The sequence below is a fragment of the Labrus bergylta genome, chromosome 16, assembly GCF_963930695.1.
Source record: "Labrus bergylta chromosome 16, fLabBer1.1, whole genome shotgun sequence".
Taxonomy (NCBI): domain Eukaryota; kingdom Metazoa; phylum Chordata; class Actinopteri; order Labriformes; family Labridae; genus Labrus; species Labrus bergylta.
Window position 1 is genome coordinate 24,677,886 of NC_089210.1, and position 19,508 is coordinate 24,697,393.

At 39.9% G+C, this 19,508-nt stretch overlaps 4 protein-coding genes across 7 annotated transcripts in view; 2 read left to right on the plus strand and 2 right to left on the minus strand.

The window, feature by feature from the left end:
* Nucleotides 1-14,559, minus strand: part of tbcd (tubulin folding cofactor D) — a 28,716-nt gene extending 14,157 nt beyond the window's left edge. For 2 of the 3 annotated variants that reach the window (XM_065964484.1, XM_020655394.3), the window contains exons 1-14: nucleotides 14,053-14,535; nucleotides 13,916-13,966; nucleotides 13,707-13,804; nucleotides 13,490-13,591; nucleotides 13,221-13,367; nucleotides 12,878-12,933; nucleotides 11,654-11,786; nucleotides 10,834-10,879; nucleotides 9,938-10,070; nucleotides 9,223-9,365; nucleotides 9,082-9,142; nucleotides 8,004-8,078; nucleotides 7,724-7,818; nucleotides 2,638-2,794 (exon numbers count right to left, since the gene is read on the minus strand). In XM_065964484.1, coding sequence (XP_065820556.1) covers nucleotides 2,638-2,794; nucleotides 7,724-7,818; nucleotides 8,004-8,078; nucleotides 9,082-9,142; nucleotides 9,223-9,365; nucleotides 9,938-10,070; nucleotides 10,834-10,879; nucleotides 11,654-11,786; nucleotides 12,878-12,933; nucleotides 13,221-13,367; nucleotides 13,490-13,591; nucleotides 13,707-13,804; nucleotides 13,916-13,966; nucleotides 14,053-14,218 — 1,463 coding nt within the window. In that variant the 5' untranslated portion in view covers nucleotides 14,219-14,535. Of the gene's footprint in view, nucleotides 1-2,637; nucleotides 2,795-7,723; nucleotides 7,819-8,003; nucleotides 8,079-9,081; nucleotides 9,143-9,222; nucleotides 9,366-9,937; nucleotides 10,071-10,833; nucleotides 10,880-11,653; nucleotides 11,787-12,877; nucleotides 12,934-13,220; nucleotides 13,368-13,489; nucleotides 13,592-13,706; nucleotides 13,805-13,915; nucleotides 13,967-14,052 lie in introns of all 3 variants that reach the window. The other variant, XM_020655395.3, reaches the window with a different exon arrangement.
* Nucleotides 3,621-7,672, plus strand: znf750 (zinc finger protein 750). The gene is made up of 3 exons (XM_029281516.2): nucleotides 3,621-3,779; nucleotides 5,299-6,590; nucleotides 6,701-7,672. Exons 2-3 carry the CDS (start codon nucleotides 5,320-5,322, stop codon nucleotides 7,275-7,277), a joined length of 1,848 nt encoding a protein of 615 aa, XP_029137349.2. The 5' UTR covers nucleotides 3,621-3,779; nucleotides 5,299-5,319; the 3' UTR covers nucleotides 7,278-7,672.
* A 439-nt stretch (nucleotides 14,560-14,998) lies between the features above and the next one.
* fn3krp (fructosamine 3 kinase related protein) lies at nucleotides 14,999-17,298 on the minus strand. Its single transcript, XM_020655403.3, has 6 exons — nucleotides 17,029-17,298; nucleotides 16,606-16,757; nucleotides 16,426-16,517; nucleotides 16,182-16,264; nucleotides 15,908-16,030; nucleotides 14,999-15,784 (listed from the first exon to the last, which is right to left on the minus strand). The coding sequence occupies exons 1-6, from the start codon at nucleotides 17,167-17,169 to the stop codon at nucleotides 15,446-15,448; spliced, it is 930 nt and encodes a 309-aa protein (XP_020511059.2). The 5' UTR covers nucleotides 17,170-17,298; the 3' UTR covers nucleotides 14,999-15,445.
* A 73-nt stretch (nucleotides 17,299-17,371) lies between these two features.
* On the plus strand, nucleotides 17,372-19,508 carry arl16 (ADP-ribosylation factor-like 16). 2 transcript variants are annotated; one of them, XM_020655400.2, is made up of 5 exons: nucleotides 17,372-17,521; nucleotides 17,979-18,034; nucleotides 18,135-18,251; nucleotides 18,354-18,469; nucleotides 18,598-19,508. In XM_020655400.2, the coding sequence occupies exons 1-5, from the start codon at nucleotides 17,446-17,448 to the stop codon at nucleotides 18,761-18,763; spliced, it is 531 nt and encodes a 176-aa protein (XP_020511056.1). In that variant the 5' UTR covers nucleotides 17,372-17,445; the 3' UTR covers nucleotides 18,764-19,508. The 2 variants fall into 2 exon arrangements, with proteins under 2 accessions (XP_020511056.1, XP_020511058.1); XM_020655402.3 differs by having other exon boundaries at nucleotides 17,424-17,572; nucleotides 18,000-18,034.

Consider the following 19,508-nt stretch of genomic DNA (forward strand, 5'->3'; position numbering starts at 1 on the left):
AACACAATGTGCAACACAATGTATCAATACGTTATGAGTAATTACTCCAGTTAAAGCAAAGTCAATGTCTACATTACGTATCATCATGAGATAATTGGTTTGCGGTGCATGGCTTCCAGGAACAGTACATAAAAGCAGCCACAAAATGATTAATCATGACTCCCCATTTAATACTGAAAGATGTGTCTGATCCTGAGTATATGTCACAGTGACAGCCTGAGACTAACTGCTGCTGGCTTTGTTTGCTCTCCTCTTATGTTTCCTGCCTCCAAACATCAAAATCCAGGTCTACAGCCTAACTAACTGTAACAGTTTGGCTTTACTAACTGCCCTTGCCCTAAAGGCTTAGAAACAAAAACAATCCTGGTTGCACTCTGGATAGTGCCCCAGAGGAGATTCTGAAAGATCTCTGTGGCTGCTACATTTAATAAGTATACAGTGTGACTGTAACTTGTGTATGTATGAGAGTGCCCCCAAGTCACTAAGTCCCACACTAAGAAAAATGAGTTTTCTGTAAATGTCATCAGGCTGTGATGAATAGAACAGGAACCAGCTTGTCTGAGCATTGCTGCCAAACGGCGACCGAAACCTACTGCAACAGGCGAAACCTGGCAATCCTGTAGGCTAGGGGAAGGGAGGGTGTTGTCGCGACTGATGATAACGGTAGTCGCAAGGGAACAAACTGACACTGCAGAGCTGGTCTGCACAGTCAGAGGACACAGGTCCATACACGCCAACCGAGAGAAAAGAGATCTAGGAGGCGGTAAACCGTTACTATTGACTAAATGCACGTCATTGGCTGGTATTGCATCCTAGTTTCTCTACACTGGCTTCATGTTCTGATTTCATGTTTAAAAATGTTACTCATTACTTTTTAAAGCTGGCTACTGAGAATGAAAAATGGCTTATTAGTCATTTTTACAAGCAAGCCTCACGTTCAATAAAGACCATTTATGTACGGTGTCTACAGCTGGAAAAAAAAAAATCAGAATAGGTCAGTCAAATGGATTACAAACCATTTATAGACACGGAACTAAAGAAAATGTGTCATATTGAGGGGGCGTGATTCTGATAAATCATGTGCTCCTTCACAATAACCTGATAGCAATTTAACATTTAGTCTCACAATTTTACATGCAAACAACTATTATTATGATGCCCTCTAAACCTGCGTTTTCATATTCAGTAGATCTTGAGAGAAACTTCACGGTGATTATAATTCCAGTTAACTGTAAATAAATGTCAGAATGTCCCAAAGCTGATTAAAAGAAACTGCACTTAGTTTGCATCAGGAGCAAATTAAATTACAATATTTGGATTCTTCTATTAAATGAAGATTTGAAGGCCCACAAGAAAAACAGTTAATTCTTGAGAAAAAAAGGGGCATTCACTGAGCTAATCGGTCGACAGCATGTCGTACTTGACAGCACCGAACAATTTTTGTCATAACTACCTTTGAAGTCAGAAAGCATGTAAATGGTAAATGGACTTGAGCTTGTATAGAGCTTTTCTAGTCTTCTGACTACTCAAAGCGCTTTTACACCGCAGGTCACACCTACACATTCACACACTGATGACAGAGGTTTATATGTGAAGTGACCAATCCCATTCAAGCACAGTCACACATCGGACATGTTGTTGCAGGAGGTGGGGATCGAACCCCTATTCAATTCAATTTAATTCAATTCAATTTATTTTGTATAGCGTCAACTCATAACAAGTGTTATCTCAAGACACTTTACAAAAAGCAGGTAAAATACCTTACTCTTTGTCTGTTAACATTACAAAAGAGCAGGTAAAAAGATTGTTATGTTACAAAGATCTGGCCTATCCATCATGAGCACTTTAGCAAAGCAGCAAAAGTTACAGTGGTAAGAAAAAAATGCCTTATTAAAAGGCAGAAATCTTCGGCCGGATCCCCAGCTCATGATGAAACAGACTTCACAGGCCTAGACTGCGCCGGAGTTTCTCACCGGTAAAATATCTTCTTCTTTTTTTTTTATGTTGGATTCAGTTGTTGTTGTTGTTGATTGTTGATTCTTGAAAATATACAATCATACAAACCAGGAATATTAGAAAACTGTACAGCATTAATGTGCTTGATGTCATTTCTGCAGAACCAAATACACAACAGGCAGCAGCTCAAAGAAATCTTCTAATGATCAAACTGTTTATTCTTATTGATTGCGGTCATTACATTTTTAAACACTTAGGGATTCTAATCACAGTATGTTGGTCATGTCATTGGCTTATTATGGGCTTAACCTCCGATATATACGTCAGTGACAGTGTGGATGTAAATAAAAAAAAAGATGGTTATAGGCTGCAGTTCTCTCTGCTTTATATATTTGACATTATTTTTCCTTTTGATCAGGGAAATGCAGACTTATTTTGTAGTGGTGGCAAGTGTGGAAAATCAATGATGATATTTGATGGTATTAATGTCGTTAACATGTTCATTGCAATATATTAACAGCAATCAGCAGCAAGACAAGTTGGATGAGACTTTAGTAGTATTACAGGGCAGGCATAACAGTAGCAAAACTGTTCCTATGTTACTGTTACAGTGAACTTATATTCGTGCTGTGAGCTATGAGTGAATGATTTATAGAAAAATAAAACGGGGAGGAAGGTTACCTGGAAATCTGGGTGACGAAAGGCTCGAGCTCTTTGGGTTCATAGGCCCGGGCAAAAGACCAGCACACGTAGCAAGCAGCATCACGCACATTGGCGCCAACGCTGCATGCTCCCCTCTTTTCTTCATAGGTCAGGGATTTGATGATCAGCGGCACGACTGAAAGCAAAAGAAAAAAATTGGATGACTAGATCAAGACGTAATATATGTAAAATGCTGCCCAACATGTAGTATCTAGTGTCTACTGTAGAGTTTATTGTTTATTTTTTCAAGGATATTACTTCTAATTCTGATAACCTTAGCTTCAAAACTTGGTAAACAGCACAATAAGACAAAAGCAGAAAAGTGAAATTGAAGTTTTTGATAGTTGGTCCTCCTTAAAGAACTGATTTAAAGCATCAGAAAGAAAAATGTCCAGAACAAATAAAATAGAGCAAAATGACAGATTTAACAGATCTTACACAACAGAAAAAATGTGTGCATGCCTCACAACAATGTGGCTGGAAATGATTTTCCAGTTTGAGTCCATCTCTTTCAACTCAAACTGAATGCATGGCATATCTGACCACCTCTTCTTTGTCCTCGTTATAATAATTGGTACTTGCCTTTGTTATCATAATAAGAAAGTAAAACTTTAATTTGGGAGGTAAGTGGTTTAGAGCATTCTCACATTTCTTAAAGTTTTAAATCTGTAATACTCTACTCCTTGAACACTGCTCACATTAGAAAGGATGTAAGAAGTATGCAAATATCATGTCAACCTTGACGGCTTGTAAATAATTAAAGTTAAACTCAACATAAAGATGTTTAATCCACTTTAAAGAGGAAGTAGGAGTGAGAGCCCCCACCCCGCCTCGTCATGTAAATCATCGCTTGAGGCCTGACTAATATCAGGTACATCAATGTTGCCTGAGGGCCCTGCTGTTTGGGCTGAAGCCCCACCCACATGTGAGACAACACCTCAGAGAAAGAAACTCACCATACAACTAACCAAATACAGCAGACAAACGCAACATCACTCACACTAACTAACACACTCTGAACTTTAAGCACATACTGGAGCGGACGTCCTGACCAGATAGTCACGCTGGCTGTGGACTGTGGGGCAGCTCAGGAGAGGACACTGTTGCTACGGCCAGAGCAGGTAAGGTTATTATTATTATTTTTTATATATATATATATATATATATATATATATATATATATATATCTTACCAAATAAGCTAAATTTAGTGACTTTACTACTTTCATTAACTTTTTAAAGCACTTTGTCAACGCCTGTGTGTGTCGTGTTTTTGCTCGTTTGTTGGGTGGCTTTAGGGTAGGTACGGCACATGCACCTGTTACCTATGGATTTGAACTATTCCCTTACCACAGTGATGCACAGAGAGTGCTAAATGAAAAGTCTTACAGTAAACCTTCTGGAAAATGCATATCCTTAGACAGCATTTCCTTTTGTTGGACTTTACAATTTGAATAATTCTACAGACTGGTTGATAATTTGTAGAAAGGCTGAGCTCATAGAGATCAAATTAATATTAATATTAAATATTAAGATGAAAACCTATTATTTGTGAAAATGAAAAACAGGGCTTTTGACTGGGTTATAAGTGTAGAGATCCAGAATTTAAAAAGGAGAATTGGAATGAAAGTTGGTCCTTAAAAAGGGAGTGGCTTTGCATGCCACTACAGTTGCACAGAAACTTGAGTGACAACTTCTTGCGACAGCGCATGACAAGCAGGTTCCTCTGTGCAGCGCCCAGCAGCACTTAACTCACAGCTTTAGGTGATGTTTCATTTCAAAGGCAGAGCTGAAGAGTTTCAGATGCCACCCTGCTTTACTGAAATAGCTAGTTTGAACCATCACTGCTCATAATAAGTTGGAAACATTATTGGAAGATTTTTCAAAAAAGTACTTCTCATGCTTGCGTATGTCCAGAGCGGGTGAGCTCATCAATAATCAAATGAAGATGACTGCTAGCTGAGCACATCCCGCAGGTGTAGTCATGGGAAGCAGGTGGCTGCTGGTTCCCACGCCGACAGCGCAGAGTTTAGTAAGGTTAGAGTGAGAGTGAGAGCAAGTCTCTGCATGCCCTCCAGGTCTGTGTTAGTAAGTGCCTAGTCTGCCCAGCACCTGCCTACCGGGTACCTCAACAGCTCTAACTTTTACAGGACAGATACATGCAATGATATCAGAACACATAGACAGATGAACGGGCAAGCTGTGCAGAGGCGTTTGGAGGTAGCTGCCAATCAACCTTAAAACTGCACTATGCAAACATGAGGGTTTTGCATACCGTCCACAGGTTTTCATCAGTAATTTGAACTAACAGTTGGAGGAATACATTAGCCTGAGGGTGCGGCGTTTTGTGCAGCGAGAGATTTTTCTGCCTGTGCAGCTTGAGACACATGAAGCAGGAAAACTTTCCAATGCGAGCCACTCTCCAACTGAACCAGTCCAACAACTATTAGCCTAATACGTTGACAGTCAGCTCAGTGAGAGCTGATACAAAAGCTATGATGATTCAACAGTGACTCTTACATTTTGTCTCGTAGGCTTTAATGGAAACTTCTCCAACAGCTTCAATTGTTGGAGAAGTGTAACTGCTAGAAAATCTAAATTACTATGAGCTCCCCTAACAATGTGTTTATTTTTGATACAGAAAACGAGTGCTCCGTTCAAGATGGAAACTGCTCAGGAACGCAAACCAAAAAGGCCACACTACATTCCCCGGCCGCCAGGCAAGCCCTTCAAGTACCAGTGTTTCCAGTGTCCTTTCACCTGCAATGAGAAGTCCCATCTCTTTAACCACATGAAATACAACTTGTGTAAAAACTCCATCTCCCTGATGTCACAGAAATGCGGGCCGACGGCCCGACAGGCCAAGGCTGTGGCAAAAGAAGTCCCTTTAAAATCAAAGGATTGTCCAAGCCCCACACCAGAAACTCTGAAAAACAGCCCTGAGAAAGGGGGAGCCGAGGAGAACAGAGCTGAGAGCAGAGACGACACTGAAGAAGTAGAAGAAGTAGATGTCGGGCGTGATAGTCCGTTCATTAAGGACAGCAGTCTGACAAAATCAAATACAGACACAGAGAGAGAGAACAACGAGAGCATTGAGGCCAAGTCTCTACCCCGCCCTTCTGCCTTCTATGCTGTCACACCCAAAAATGACAGCACAGAAGCCTTCAAGACACCTGTGCAGCAGTCAGAAGATTCACCAGCTTCTGTTCCCTCTTTCAACCACCCAGGCTTCTCATGGGGAAAAATTTCATCATCTCTCCCCTTGAAACCATTCCCTCCTCCGATTGTTCCAGAATACTCCCCTTATCTCCTGCCTGAACGGTCGCTGTACCCACCATACTACCTCTCAGGAAACCATAACGTCAGTGAGTCAAACTCATCTTCTTTACAACCACAGTTCCTGGATCCACAGAGGCCTGTAGTACCACAACCAATTGCTCCACCTCACCTCTTTCCCCCGTACCCATACAGATACTGCCAACCTCTTAGTGCAGGCCCCCCTCTACATTACACCCTGTACAGACCCCATGAGCTTTCTATGGCAATTACAGGACCCAGATATATACCTTTGGAGTTGTACGGCCCAACACTTGGGCCTAAAGATTATGAAATATACATGCATTCACATCCCAGCTACAACAGCCTCAACATATCCACACAAGAAGAGAAGAACCATGTGCAAAGCGGAGACAAGGAAACCAGGCTAAGTCCTAAAGAGGGCTGTTCAGCCTTGGGGTCCCCTGACAGACCAAGTCATGCCCACATAATCCAGAGAGATGCAGATGGTCGCCACCACACCGACATAGGTATGTCACAGACAACCACCCAAATAGGACACACAGATAATGCTGTGCAACCCACTGAACCTGACGAGAGACGCGAGGAGTCTGCAGAAAGCTTGCTGCAGTTAAGAACCCTACATGTAAACGGAGGGTACGTAATTTTTCAGAAATTGATCATTTACTTTCTGTCTTTATTGAGCTGCTGTATGTTGTATTTGTAATTATGGTTCTTAATTATTTCTCTTTGCCTTTACTTTCTAGATCACCTGAGAGTCGCACGTGTCCCCCTATGTCAGTCTCTGAGCCTTTTCCGCAGACAACATCAGAAAAGAATACTGAGGCCAGCAGAGAAGATCTGACACCTCTCAACCTCTCGATGAGAAATCAGGAGAGAGAAAACAGTTCATCTGACAGTAGACTGAGGTGCTCTGACATCGAGGAATTAAAGTCAGCGGATACACCTCTGAACCTCAGCCTGCGTGCCTCTTGCAATAGCCCAGCATGTGGCTCTGCCCTGGGCACTTCAGAGGACCCTGAGCTGGGGTCAGACGCTGAGCAGGAAGAGGAACCATTTGACCAAAGGCAGACTGCAGCACTAGCGCTGTGTCAGCTAGCCATCGCAAGCTCTGCTGCCTCGTCATGTGACTTCAGCACTGCAGATGAGCTCTCAGAGGCTAAAAGGCCTGACTCTCCAAAAAAGACCAAACACATAACTAAGACTAAAGCAACCGGCATGAAAAGAGCAAGTAGTGGTCAGGCTGAAAGCAACTGCCATAAACAAAAAAAGAGAGCAAAAGCAGCAGGGCGTGCTCTGAGGAGGAGGCCTCGATGCTGCTAACAGCTGAACTCTGACTCTTTGTACATTTGGTAATAAGGACAGAATATTTCCAACCTTTATTGCTGCAAGCCTGAATGGGATTTAAATGAACTTAATGAACCTAAATCAAGCACTGAAAAATCTGTTTATTCTAGCAGTATAAATGTGACTGTAATATCTGCTGTAAAACACTGCAGCAAAACGGTTACACACTGACTTGCGCAGGTAGTGTATGTTATGTATTGTTCTGACACTTGATTGGGCAAGTTGAAAGGCAACTTTTATTTGGGTTCTGAATATTTAAAGTTGGACAAAGCAAGTATGTAAAGAAAGCAAGTACATAGCAAGAACAGAAGATTGAACGTAAGACTGTACTGTAAATGTATATATGATGAATAAATGTATTGCTAACAACTTCCAAGTGTCTTACGAGAACTGTTTCCCAATTAGTATTTGTTTACACATACCATCTGTCAATCTGGAAGGCAGCAGCAGGCCTCTTCTACCAAGTTCTGCCAGTGCAAGGCAGCCTCCGTGCCAAGCATTGTCGGTCTCCTGGAAGCTTTAAGATTAATTCACACACACACACAACACACACACAACACACACACAACACACACACAACACAGGTCAAACATTAAAAAACGTTAAGAGGGATACTCGGCTGCTTGCAAAATTAAAACATATCTAAGAAATGATGACGAAAATGGTGTGACAAGAGGAGAGGGCCATTATGCCTGAGCCTACCTGAGGCAGTCCAGCACTGATCCAACCACCTCATCTGCCAGCTCCTGGGGAAGCCTCCCAGTCACCCTCCCAATGCTGAGAGGTCAAATAAAGCAAATGATTATTGTAACACACAAAACCCTTCAGATGAGCTATTATATTTAGATTTCATTTTACAAACAAAAAAAAACACAAATACTACACAAAAAATAAAAATAAAAAACAAGACACGGACAAAACAAAAGACAAACACAAGAAGCCAATCTTAGGGTAAATACAGCAAAGCTTCAGCCTCAAAATAGCATATGTCAAAGGACACAACACATGGATGTCACCAAGCAGAGACTACAAATAAAAAGTGGAAGAATTAAGATGTCTCCCGACTGGACCCCAGATTTGTTCACATTTTTCACTAAACCCATGTCTATGGCTATGATGCAGTTTAAGATGTATTCCAGACACTAGTTCTCTAATCCATCTAGAAAAACAGGGAGCGCTGGTAGCCTTCCATTCCTTTACAATTATTCTTAGCCACTAACGTAACAAACACAACAGTCTGCTGCACATTATGTGGTAATGTAAGAGAAGCTTCAGAGAAACCAAAGAAGGCAATCAAGGCAATCAGGTTCCATCTTTAAATCATACATTTTACAGCACTAGCTAAAGACGTCCTGACAAAAAGGTACAATCTTTGGGTATGACCTAAAAGTATGTAAATGTTCATCTCTTCTTTAGACAAGCGGAATCTATGCATAGCTTTAAACTGAATCAGTTGCAACCTAGTATTAGTTGAACTTTGGTGTATCCTTTATATACCCGCCCTCTACACCAACTGAGGGAACTCTCCACCAAGATCAGCCTCCCAGGCAGTTTTGATTTGATCAGACAATACAGATTTAAATTGGAAAACAATCAAACACATTTTGAGATGAAATGTTTAGATTCAGGCTGGGCTTTCAGTAAGTTAACTTCAGCTCTTTAAAAGATGCAAAATCATAATCAATGCACAGGTTTGCATTTGGTTATATAAAATACAAGTTACACCAAGGCTGTGGTCAACAGTCTAGTTTTACTAGTTGACATATGAACACATTGTTACCCCTTTGCTGCAGACCAGCGCACGATCGTCTCCTTATCCTTCAGTCCCGCCAGAAGATTCTCTGTAAGATAACATACAGATTGAATTTCCAAAGTAGAGGTATTGCAATAACAAACATTTTCATGAAGGCTGGAAACTGACCAATAACAGTCTCAACTTCCTCAGGAATGTCATAGTCCTCCTCCTGTTCTTGTGTCTCCACATCCGGAGTAACAGCAGCAGTGACTGCATCGCTTTGGGACATAGAGAGATTCGCTGCGAGGGAGCGGCTGCCTCTCTGGTACCTGAAAAACATGCACACAAAAAAAATGTTAAAGGCATTCAGCTCTAGGCTCTCCTGTTGTGACAGAAGAGGCATTACTCACTATAAGACAGCTGTTGTTTTTTGGAAACACACACTGATTTTTTTTTCTGTCAATGTGATACACAAATGGATTGTAGGAGAAAATCTACAGCCAACTATTCTTTAAATTGATCAATCATCACCATAGACTGTATATAATACATAGTATATGATCATAACCGCCATTTTTAAATCAATTACTTGTTCCAGGTTACAAATGTGAAGGTGTACTGCTTTTCTTTGCCATTTATTAAAGTAAAGGAAAAGCCTTTAGGTCTTCCAATTTGAGGTGGGAAAAAGGGGCAACTTGAAGAGTGTACTTGAGGCTCTGGAAAACAGTGATGTGCATTTCTTCTTGTTGTTTTTTTAAATTTGTAAGACCAAATGATGTGCATAGTATTTATGGTAATAGACTATATCCTAATGAATGATGAAGATAACAGTTCCAACCTAACTTATTTTAAGACCCAGTATTTACAGCATTTTATATACTAAGATGCTCTGTTGCCTGACCTCCAAGCAGCTAAACGTGGCTTCAGAAAGGTGAGGCCAAGCCTCTGGATCATTTTGACATCCAGCTTCCTCAGCATGGAATAACTGCTCTCCGATAGACGTTTCTTCTCCAGGCACTGCAGGATTGTAGGAGCTGGAATATAAAAAAAAATAAACATCAGCATGCATATAGTCTGTTATGTATTATCTGTTAACAGGATTATACCATACATGGTTTTGTAGGTATCTGGCAAGAGGTAAAAGAAAGATTATTTCTGTTACCACAGGCATAAGCAACTGAACAAAGACTACGAATTATGCTACCAAAACTGTGTGATTTGACTTCCACTTGGAGATGAGAAAGCAAATTGTTGAGCAATCACTGTACGTAAATGTAAACGTCACATATTATGTATAATACACTTAACCATGTTATTTTGAACATTAATATGTGTCCCTAACTTGCCAACACCACTCAATTATCTTCTTTTGCCTGCTCCACTTTTCAGAAAATGTGTGTTCAAACAGGCTATTTGGAGATTTTCCCTTCATGACATCACAAAGGGCAGTAACTCCTCCCCCAGGTGGGTGACACTCGCACAGCTAGGTCTTTGCTCTGCTCTTTGAGTCTGCCTTTCAACTGCTAACAATAGGGCATGGTGCAAGAAATCCCAAGCCACCCAAGCCCTTCTTGGGGCTCAGACACAGCTCATTTGCATTTTTAAGCTACAGACACAGAAACAGCCTGTTCTGAGCAGGGCTGAAATAGAGGGGTTTATAGACATGATCAAATACAGGATCAGAGTGGATTTAGAACAAGAAACTTCAAAGAAATGGTTTGGCGAGCTCTGAGACTTATTTGAACTGATTGAAAATGAGGATAATGTGTGACCTTGAAGACAGAAAAGGGAACCTACCATACTGGAGGAGGTCATCCCTTTTGCCGTGTTTGAAAAGCTTCGCCTAGGGGACACAAATTAGAAAACAAATCAATACAAGATTCTCCTGTAACAACTGAGCAGGTGTAAAACATTTAAGAAATACTAACAGACAAACTAAAAAATAATTATAACGATAAAAACAACACACATTAGTATCGCAGTACTTTAACATCAATCTAAACAAACACACAAACCCTAAAAAACCAACAAAAAATAAACCAAGAAAGGATGGGTCCTTGAGACTTGTGGACTGAACAAACAGAGGCAATTTGGAGCGCCCTAAGCAACACGTTCACCTTTCAGAAACTTTCTCAACATGTTATGCCAGTTCATATGCCACTGACATGAAAGTAATAAACTTGCCTGAGGGCTGCATTGCATTACCTTAGCCCACAGGAAGTGGTTTGAAAATGTGCTTTGAGAACAGGTGTAATGCACAAGGCATCCAGTTGGAAAAGTGGAATTCCTTGAAACAAAGTACCCTTAAAGTTGTTCTCATTTGCACGTACTCATTGAAGTCCCGTTTCGCTTACAGCAGTGGATTAGACAGACATAAGTCACTTGAAGAAGCAGATCCCCCACACACACACACACACACACACAGCAGGTGTATTACACACCTGCCAAAACCACGAGGCATTGTGTAAGACATACCAGTCATGTCAGCTCCTGTAAATTACCCTGTGCAGGTTTTTATACAACAGTGCACATTGATTACACTAACATTAAGCATACACAGACAGGCATACACACAGCACCGCAGGCTTAAGTGTGATTGCTGTCTGAGAGTGTTTACCAGAGACTGCAGAGCACCATCCAGCTCCTTGGTGCTTTTCACTGACTGGTCATCGGTTTCAGATATGGTGGTGAGGCTCCAGTTCAAAAAGTCCCCAAGGCACTTTTGTTTCACATCGGGGCGTGTCATGAACCTGTGCAGTCATGTGCAGTAAAACAAGAAAGTTAGAAGCTTGAGCATAAACAAATACAGGCACCAGTTGAGACATCCAAAGAGAAACCTCGCCACCTATTGGCTGAAAAAAGAATTACAGTTAAAAACCTAACCTAGGTTGTACTTTTATCCTTTTCTTTATAGACAACATTTAGAGAGTCATATGGTATTAATGTACACAACAAACTTGGTTATAAGCACATATTCACTTGTAAAACATGTTGATTGGTTTTCATCAAAAGAAAGGCCTTTACAATTTATGGCCATTGTATACAACAAAATGTAAAAACAGAAGATTAAAATGAAGTTATGTCGGTATCTACATAATTAAAAGCTTCACAAAAATAAGCTGTCAAGTATTACATTTCATCAAAAACACCTCTGAAGCACTCCAGTGGAAATGTTCCTTTCGCCTCCCTAAATAAACCCCATACCTCACATGCATGTTTACACTGTTTATGCCTCTCCTCAAAAAGCAAACATCGTATTACAAAAATCAAGGACTTTAAACCAATCTGGAGAATATGACGACGATTATGTGCAGCTGAGCAAAGAGAGACTGAAAAGTAGACACATCAGTTATATACTAATCTGAGTATGGTTCCTTACACTCATCACCACAGGATGGCTGTAACACATACCCTGCATCAAATACACTGCCCCTTTGATCGTGTGTAATACTTATGATCAAATCAGCGATAATTTTAAAGAGTTCCGGCTGAAACATGGCGGATCATTTGTTTTTGAAAATATTTATGTTGATTAAGACACAAAATGACTTGTGTGCACAGTCTGAGAAGGCTTTGTTATTTCGGCTATTACTGAAATCATTGACAACTGAGCTTTCATAGGTACTTACTGTATCTGATCATTACAGTTCATGTGCTCTTCAGTGTCTATCAAAGATCTGGCTAAGTCCAGGTGTAACTCATGGTTAAAAAGGACACTATGTTTGCCAGTCCATTAGTCTATTGAAAGTACATTTTCATTTGTGACAGGTATCATTTTTCCAAATGGAGAAGAAATAACTGATTATCTGTATTATTACTTGTATGTTGGTCAGGCACTTACTTTGAAATCAGTACAGATGCAGCGCTCCTTGGACTATCTTCAACAAGCAGATAAGCCTGGGGGGGAAACAATCATTTTGTTGAATAATATTGAGATATATAGCACAATATCATTAGTCTTTAAAAAAAAAAAAGGGGTGAATTAACTACAAACAAGTCCACGATCAAAATCCCATTAAGAAACTATGTTTCTGGAATATCTTCTAATGCCTTAATGGTGCATATCATACGCTTACATATCAGGATCCACAATCCTTATAACAGATCCAAGCCAATACAGGGAGTAAAAGTTTGATATAAGGACCATTCTCTAACATTATTATTATTATAATTATATACTCTACCTTTGCAATAGCTAGAATGCGGTCCATGGTGGACTCTCTCGCCTTGCCACTCTCTGCGTCCAGATCACCATCCAGGCGATAAAGGTCAAATGGTATTAAGCAGGTCATGGACAGCCACAAAAGCAACATGAAGCGAGTTTCCCAAGTCTGGAATTAGAAAGATGAAAAAAAAATAGTTCTTAAGTAGATATTAATAGTGGGATGAAAATGTACAGGTGTGTCATTTTAGATTATTTGTACTAGGACTTGTAAAGTAATGCCAATCTCACCTCCATGTCTTTGGGATCCTGTCTGGACAGCAGGTCCAGAACTGGATGGACATCTGCCACTTCATGGGGTAAGAGCTGCATTAAGATTTTATACCCTCTGACCTGCACGAAAAGAAATACAAACACCCTGGATAAAGTCTCACAAATCAGAACTTACTGAGGTGGAAAACTTAGAAAAAAGACACAACTAATGTAAACCAGAGTACTGTAGACTGACCTTGCTGATGATGTAGAGATACTTAAAGCCCAAATGAACCAATGAAGGGGGAGATGTGTCACTCCGTACAAACTCCAGTAACATATTCAGCATCCACTCTAAGGCAATTGACAATGAACACAGTGTACTTTAATAAGTCAATTCTCCCCATAAATTGTAAAAACTATAAACAGTCGAAATTAACGATATACTTATCACCAGGTATGTACCTAAGTGTGGATCCAGGAGATTTGGCTGTTCTTGATATCTGTTCATTATCACTGTGGGGGGATAGGAGAGTGATTAAAAGCTAACAAAGCACTGATAGAGAACACAGATGTATATGCTTTATGGATGACTGCCTCACCCAAGAACCTCTGTGTGGTGCACTCGCGCTTCAAAGGGTCGCCATGGACCTGCGGCAGGGTGGAGAGGAGGGCTTTGACTTCTCGGCTCTCACTGAAGCCACCCAGTAAACACGTATTTACAATAGCGTCGGGTTCTCCTCCTTCACCACCGGCAGATAGTTCCATCTTGTCAGCCTTTAACTCTGAAGAGTGCCTGTGTTGATTGTAATGTTATAGTGTGATGCTAAAACAGCTACGTTTGTTGTTGCCAATATAGCTAGCTAATATTAGCATGTGTTCATCGCAAAATTAACGAAAACACACAAATGGCCAGAAAAACCACATGTATTATATAAACAGCTACGACGCAGAGCAAGTTTTTAAGAATCCAAACATAAAATAATGCTTAAGACGAAAACGTTTCACAACACAAACCCAAGGAACTATTTCCAACCTCTCTGTTGGTGTGCAAGCTGTTGTGCTCGCGCCCCACCTAAGTACGGGACACGAGGAGGTTCAGACTTGTCTCAGACTCGTCGCAGTTTGAATGTTGGGCGAAAGGAATGAATGACGTCTCATTTCTGGAAATAGGCTAAAACTTAAAACAAATAATAGTAGGCTACTGTAAGCCTACATGTCAACGATTAAGTCAATAAACTGGATTATTTTTCTTAACCTGAAACGTATAAATGCAATTGAAAAATGTTGTAGCCTACAACAAGGTAAGACTTATTACGATCTGAAGGCACAGTATTTTGAAGATATAGCCATAAAAGTGTGTTTGAAGCAGCAGAGTATAATATGGCAGTATACAGTTATATTCAAAGTAGCAATAGAAAAGAAAACGAATAAAGTAAAAGGACGAATAATAAGCCCATTACTAAGTTGCATGGGAATTGTGGGTAGAAAGGTTTAATGTAACGCTGATCCGATTCTCTACTGTTTCTTCACATGTGGATAAAAAAATACAGCAAGACAAACACTTTTTAATCATACCACGATTTATTTGAGATAATGCAGTGGATAGCACATATTACATGGAGTCATTAAACAGTAATATTTTGAAGTAGTGTTTTTTAGTGTATTGATCTGTATGAGATCAAAACCTAAACTCGATAAAGTATATAGTTCTGCATTCATGGTAAAATCAGATGTCATTTGTAAAGTAGCTTAATTCAATCTAGTTGTGGTTAAAGGGAAAGAATGCCTTAGATATTAGATATATAAAGAATGCCTTATACATATTCTGTATTTTCTACATAATTAAATAGGTATTGCCATATGAGAACAATGAATTGAATCTAGCCATACCATTTTTGGTCCAATTACAATCAGTCAATATATTTATACACATCAAATATTTGTCTGGAGTTTAAGATTGGGAAGTTTTTCCTAAAGTGAATGCATGTGCAATTATTTCAGTAGACTCTTCATAATCTTTACTGAAGAGCCCCTGTAACCACCACCAAAGTGGTTCCAGTGATTCAGATAGTGGAAGAGTTGGTAGAGCTGGTTCCTCTGTGCAAAGCCTGGTGCTTTAGGTATCTTTTCGTGGTAGGCAGAGTAAAAAGAGCTGTTGAAGCCACCGAACATCCCTGCAATACCCAGCTCATACTCTGAATGTCCATAGAAGGACGCTGGATCGAAGATGACTGGGCCATCTGCACACTCTGCCACATTGCCACCCCATAAGTCTCCATGGAGAAGAGCAGGGACGATCTCAACATCTGTGAAACACTGGGGGATCTTCCTCTGTAAATAAATAACAGAAAAAAATGCATGCTGCACCTTTGACCGTTGAACGCTGCACCGATCAAACATTTGTACTGAAGTGTTTCATATTATTTTTCTGATCAGGTAAAAGGGAGGATAAACCTGTAGTTCTGCCCATAGTTCTCTGGCCTCCCTGTCTCCATAGGATTTCTCCACCATGTTAAGCTGTTGCTGCAGCCTGTGCCTGGAGAAAAATGTCACCCAGTCCTCCTCCCACTCATTCTCCTGTGAACGAGACAAAGAAAACAGTGATACCATGGTATTTTTTAAGGAAAGCCTTGACATCCTTCAGACTTTGAAACCTACAACAAATATACAAGACCAGACCACGATGCAGTCCAGTTATGCCATTTTACAACTCTATTGTTTTTTTTACCTGTGGCAGATATCCACAGCATGTAGTTACACCGAAGCCAAATTTTTCAAATACTGTCACCTCTGACTGCCCAGCTCCTTTCCCTGTGTTAAATAGGAAATAATAATGACTTAGTAATTAACTCAAACATAAAAATTGAACGTTAACCACTATTTTAGTGTAGGAGTGTGAGAGATGGTTTTATGAAATTGTTCACATTTGCATGTTCTAATGAGATGTTAAGGTGAATGTTAAGACATATTACCTACTGTCTGCTTCTCTTTATTTAACTTTTCAAGTTGTTTCTTGTTGTGAATGTGCAGATCTGCCAGATTCTCTCCCAGGTGCTTTGAGTACCTAAACATTGGAAATAATGTTTTAAAAAAAATGAATTTGCAAAGCATAATCTACTTTAATTCTTATACATTCTAATCAGATTTCTTACTTGGTGAGACCTCGCATGTCAAGATGTTCCATTACGAACACGCATCCTCTTGTGTCAAGCTCAATCACCTTCACAGGCTTGGGCACTTTCACAGTTTCTGTCTTTGAAATTGCTTCCAAGCTGGCCATTTCCCCATCAAACATCAATTTGGCCTTTAAAAAAAAGTGAACACACAAACAAACAGCAAAACAAACACACAAACAATAGATGTGGAGTGCAATTCAGTAGCACAGATCTACAGTCTTACACAGTTAATGTAGGCTACAGGAAATCAATTTTTCGTTTACATTTCGCAATGTGCACAAAGTTCAGAGATAATAACCATTGGATCAGCATAGCCTCATGATTGTTGTGTTAACCACATTTGGCAACGAGTACAAAAAAGTCCTTCTCATAAATTAAAAGATAAAAAAAATGGAATACCTCACTCTTGTGATTTATCTTCACAAACACTCTTCCAGTGTCAGTATCATAACTCTGGCCCTCGCTGATGCATCCTCCTCCTGAGTGGCCCGTTGACTTCAGCATGGTTGTCCCCAACTCCTTCCTCAACTTATCTTCCATGGTGTTCAGCTGTCTCACACTTTTTTGTACTATTATACAACTGCTATTTTTACCAACACGAGAATCATTGCAGCTCAATTTCAGATATGGTGGTCTTGTTTTGCTTCCGTTATGCTAACACGAGAGATTAGTGTAGCCAATAAGAAACAAGGCGGAAATGACAGATTTTTCATTCGTCCTATCAAGATGACGTATCGCGGTCACGTGAGCGTCGCCATGGTGTCCGTGAGGCTACATCGCACACTGGCCTCTCTATGCTTCTGCTAAACGAGAGACATGAACAACAATGACATTTGTCTGCTTCTCGGGGCGACTAGTGTCGGAAAAACGTTGTTGTTGAAACGTCTACAAAATATCCTTTGTAGCATGCTGAGCTTTTTGAACTAGAACTTCGTTATGCAGTGTAAGAAACGTACATTTAAAGTGTTTAGCTAACCTAGTCTGATGAGCTAACGTGGATGTTCTTTCCTTAACAATACTTATTACAATTGATTTACTTGTATTATGAATGATATCGGTCAAACCCCTCACAAGTTTTGGTGTAGTTTGATTACAAATGCAGGTGTAGATTAATATTTTACGCCATTGGCTATAGATGAGTTTTAGTTTAATAAAGAAAACTACATTCTAATTGCATAGCTTATTAAAATTCATGTTCGACCAAATGCTACTTTAAACATAACCCAGCAAATACTACTTTATGAACATTTAATATTGAACTCTTAGTTGATTTGTCTTTTGCCTTATATGTTGTTAAAATGTGTCCACACTGACTGCTATGGATATTTTCCCTAATAGATATTGTTTACACCTCAATTTGCATGGATTAGGTGAATTGGGGACACCTCCTTCTACTCTGCCTACAGTAAGCAATAATAGAAGTTATTTTTGAATCATTTCACAGGCTTAATTATAATGAGATAACCCCTCCATGTAATGCCTCACGTCTCTTTAAACCTCCACAGGTAGGGACGAACCTGACTGACCTGACACTGAAGAAGAAGAAAGTGACATTAAGAGAGCTGGGGGGCTGCATGGGCCCTATTTGGCCAAGTTACTTCAAAGACTGCTCCTCTGTGATTGTATGTACTTTGTATATGTACTGAATCTAAATGCAACATTTGACAAAGGTTAAAAAAAACAAAAACTTTTTGAATGTTTTTTCCCTCCTGTGTTTTTCATAGTTCATGGTGGACTCATCCAACATTGCTCAGATATCCTCCTCCTGTATCCAGCTGCTGTCAGTGCTCTCTGCTGAGCCTCTTTGCAGAGCCCCAGCGCTTATTGTCTTCAATAAAAGGTGACACACATCGTTGCTTGCCGTCAAAATGTACACCTGTCATTATGTTAATGCCAGCAGATTCAACATTATATAGATTCAGTATTATGATTCTTCCTTCTAATTTTATTGTGCTCCATCCTTTCCAGGGACATGCCTTGCTCTATGAGCCTTACAGAGATGAAGTCTCTGTTCAGAATGGATGACATCATTGCATCTGCTTCTCAACCAATCACAACACTGGAACTCAGTGCTCGCACTGGACAGGGACTCCAGGAGGTGCTGACTTGGTTAGAGTGCACCACAGTGAAGTGAACTTTCTTAGGTTTACATCTTATCAAGAGGACTCTGAATGACTTAATGTCTATTTGGAAGAACTGTCAATCTGCTGCTCCGTGTACAAAACTGTTTGTCTGTGAATTTTTAATGGCAGGCCTAGGTTTGGATGCTCTGGATAAAGTGTCAAAACATTTAGGAAGAAAGTATTCATGGTGTATCTTCTGTAATACATAAGCTACCTTAAAATTTGTAAATGGGGAAGGAGATACCTGCCATTGTATTTTATGAGGTATTGGTGACATCATGGCAAAGTGGAATGACGCTGATTAGCTATTGTAAGACGTGTCACACTCCTTTGTGACCAACAATTGTTTATATTAGTCACTTTTACTGTTAAAACTCAACACAACTCAGACACAACCAGTAAATTGAATGACTAACTGTAATGTAGTCAAAGCATGTATTTGTATCTGTTCCTAACATTATGCTACTTTGAATAAGGACTATAATTTTTCTGAAATTAAATAAACTCTCTCCCCTTAGTTTGTATAACTAATCAGTGGGAAACACGTTAGCAGACCATGGCTTTTCGGATAGATTTCTGTGTGAGTTCTGTAACATCATAGTACTGAGTCATGACCAGGAGGGGGCATAAAGTGTACAACAAACAGTTCTACTGTTTCTGGGTGTGTGTGCATGAGTTGTGATGACTTCATATAAATGGTATTGATATCACAGAAAACGAGGAAACACAAAACAGTAAAAGCAACTGAATAATGAA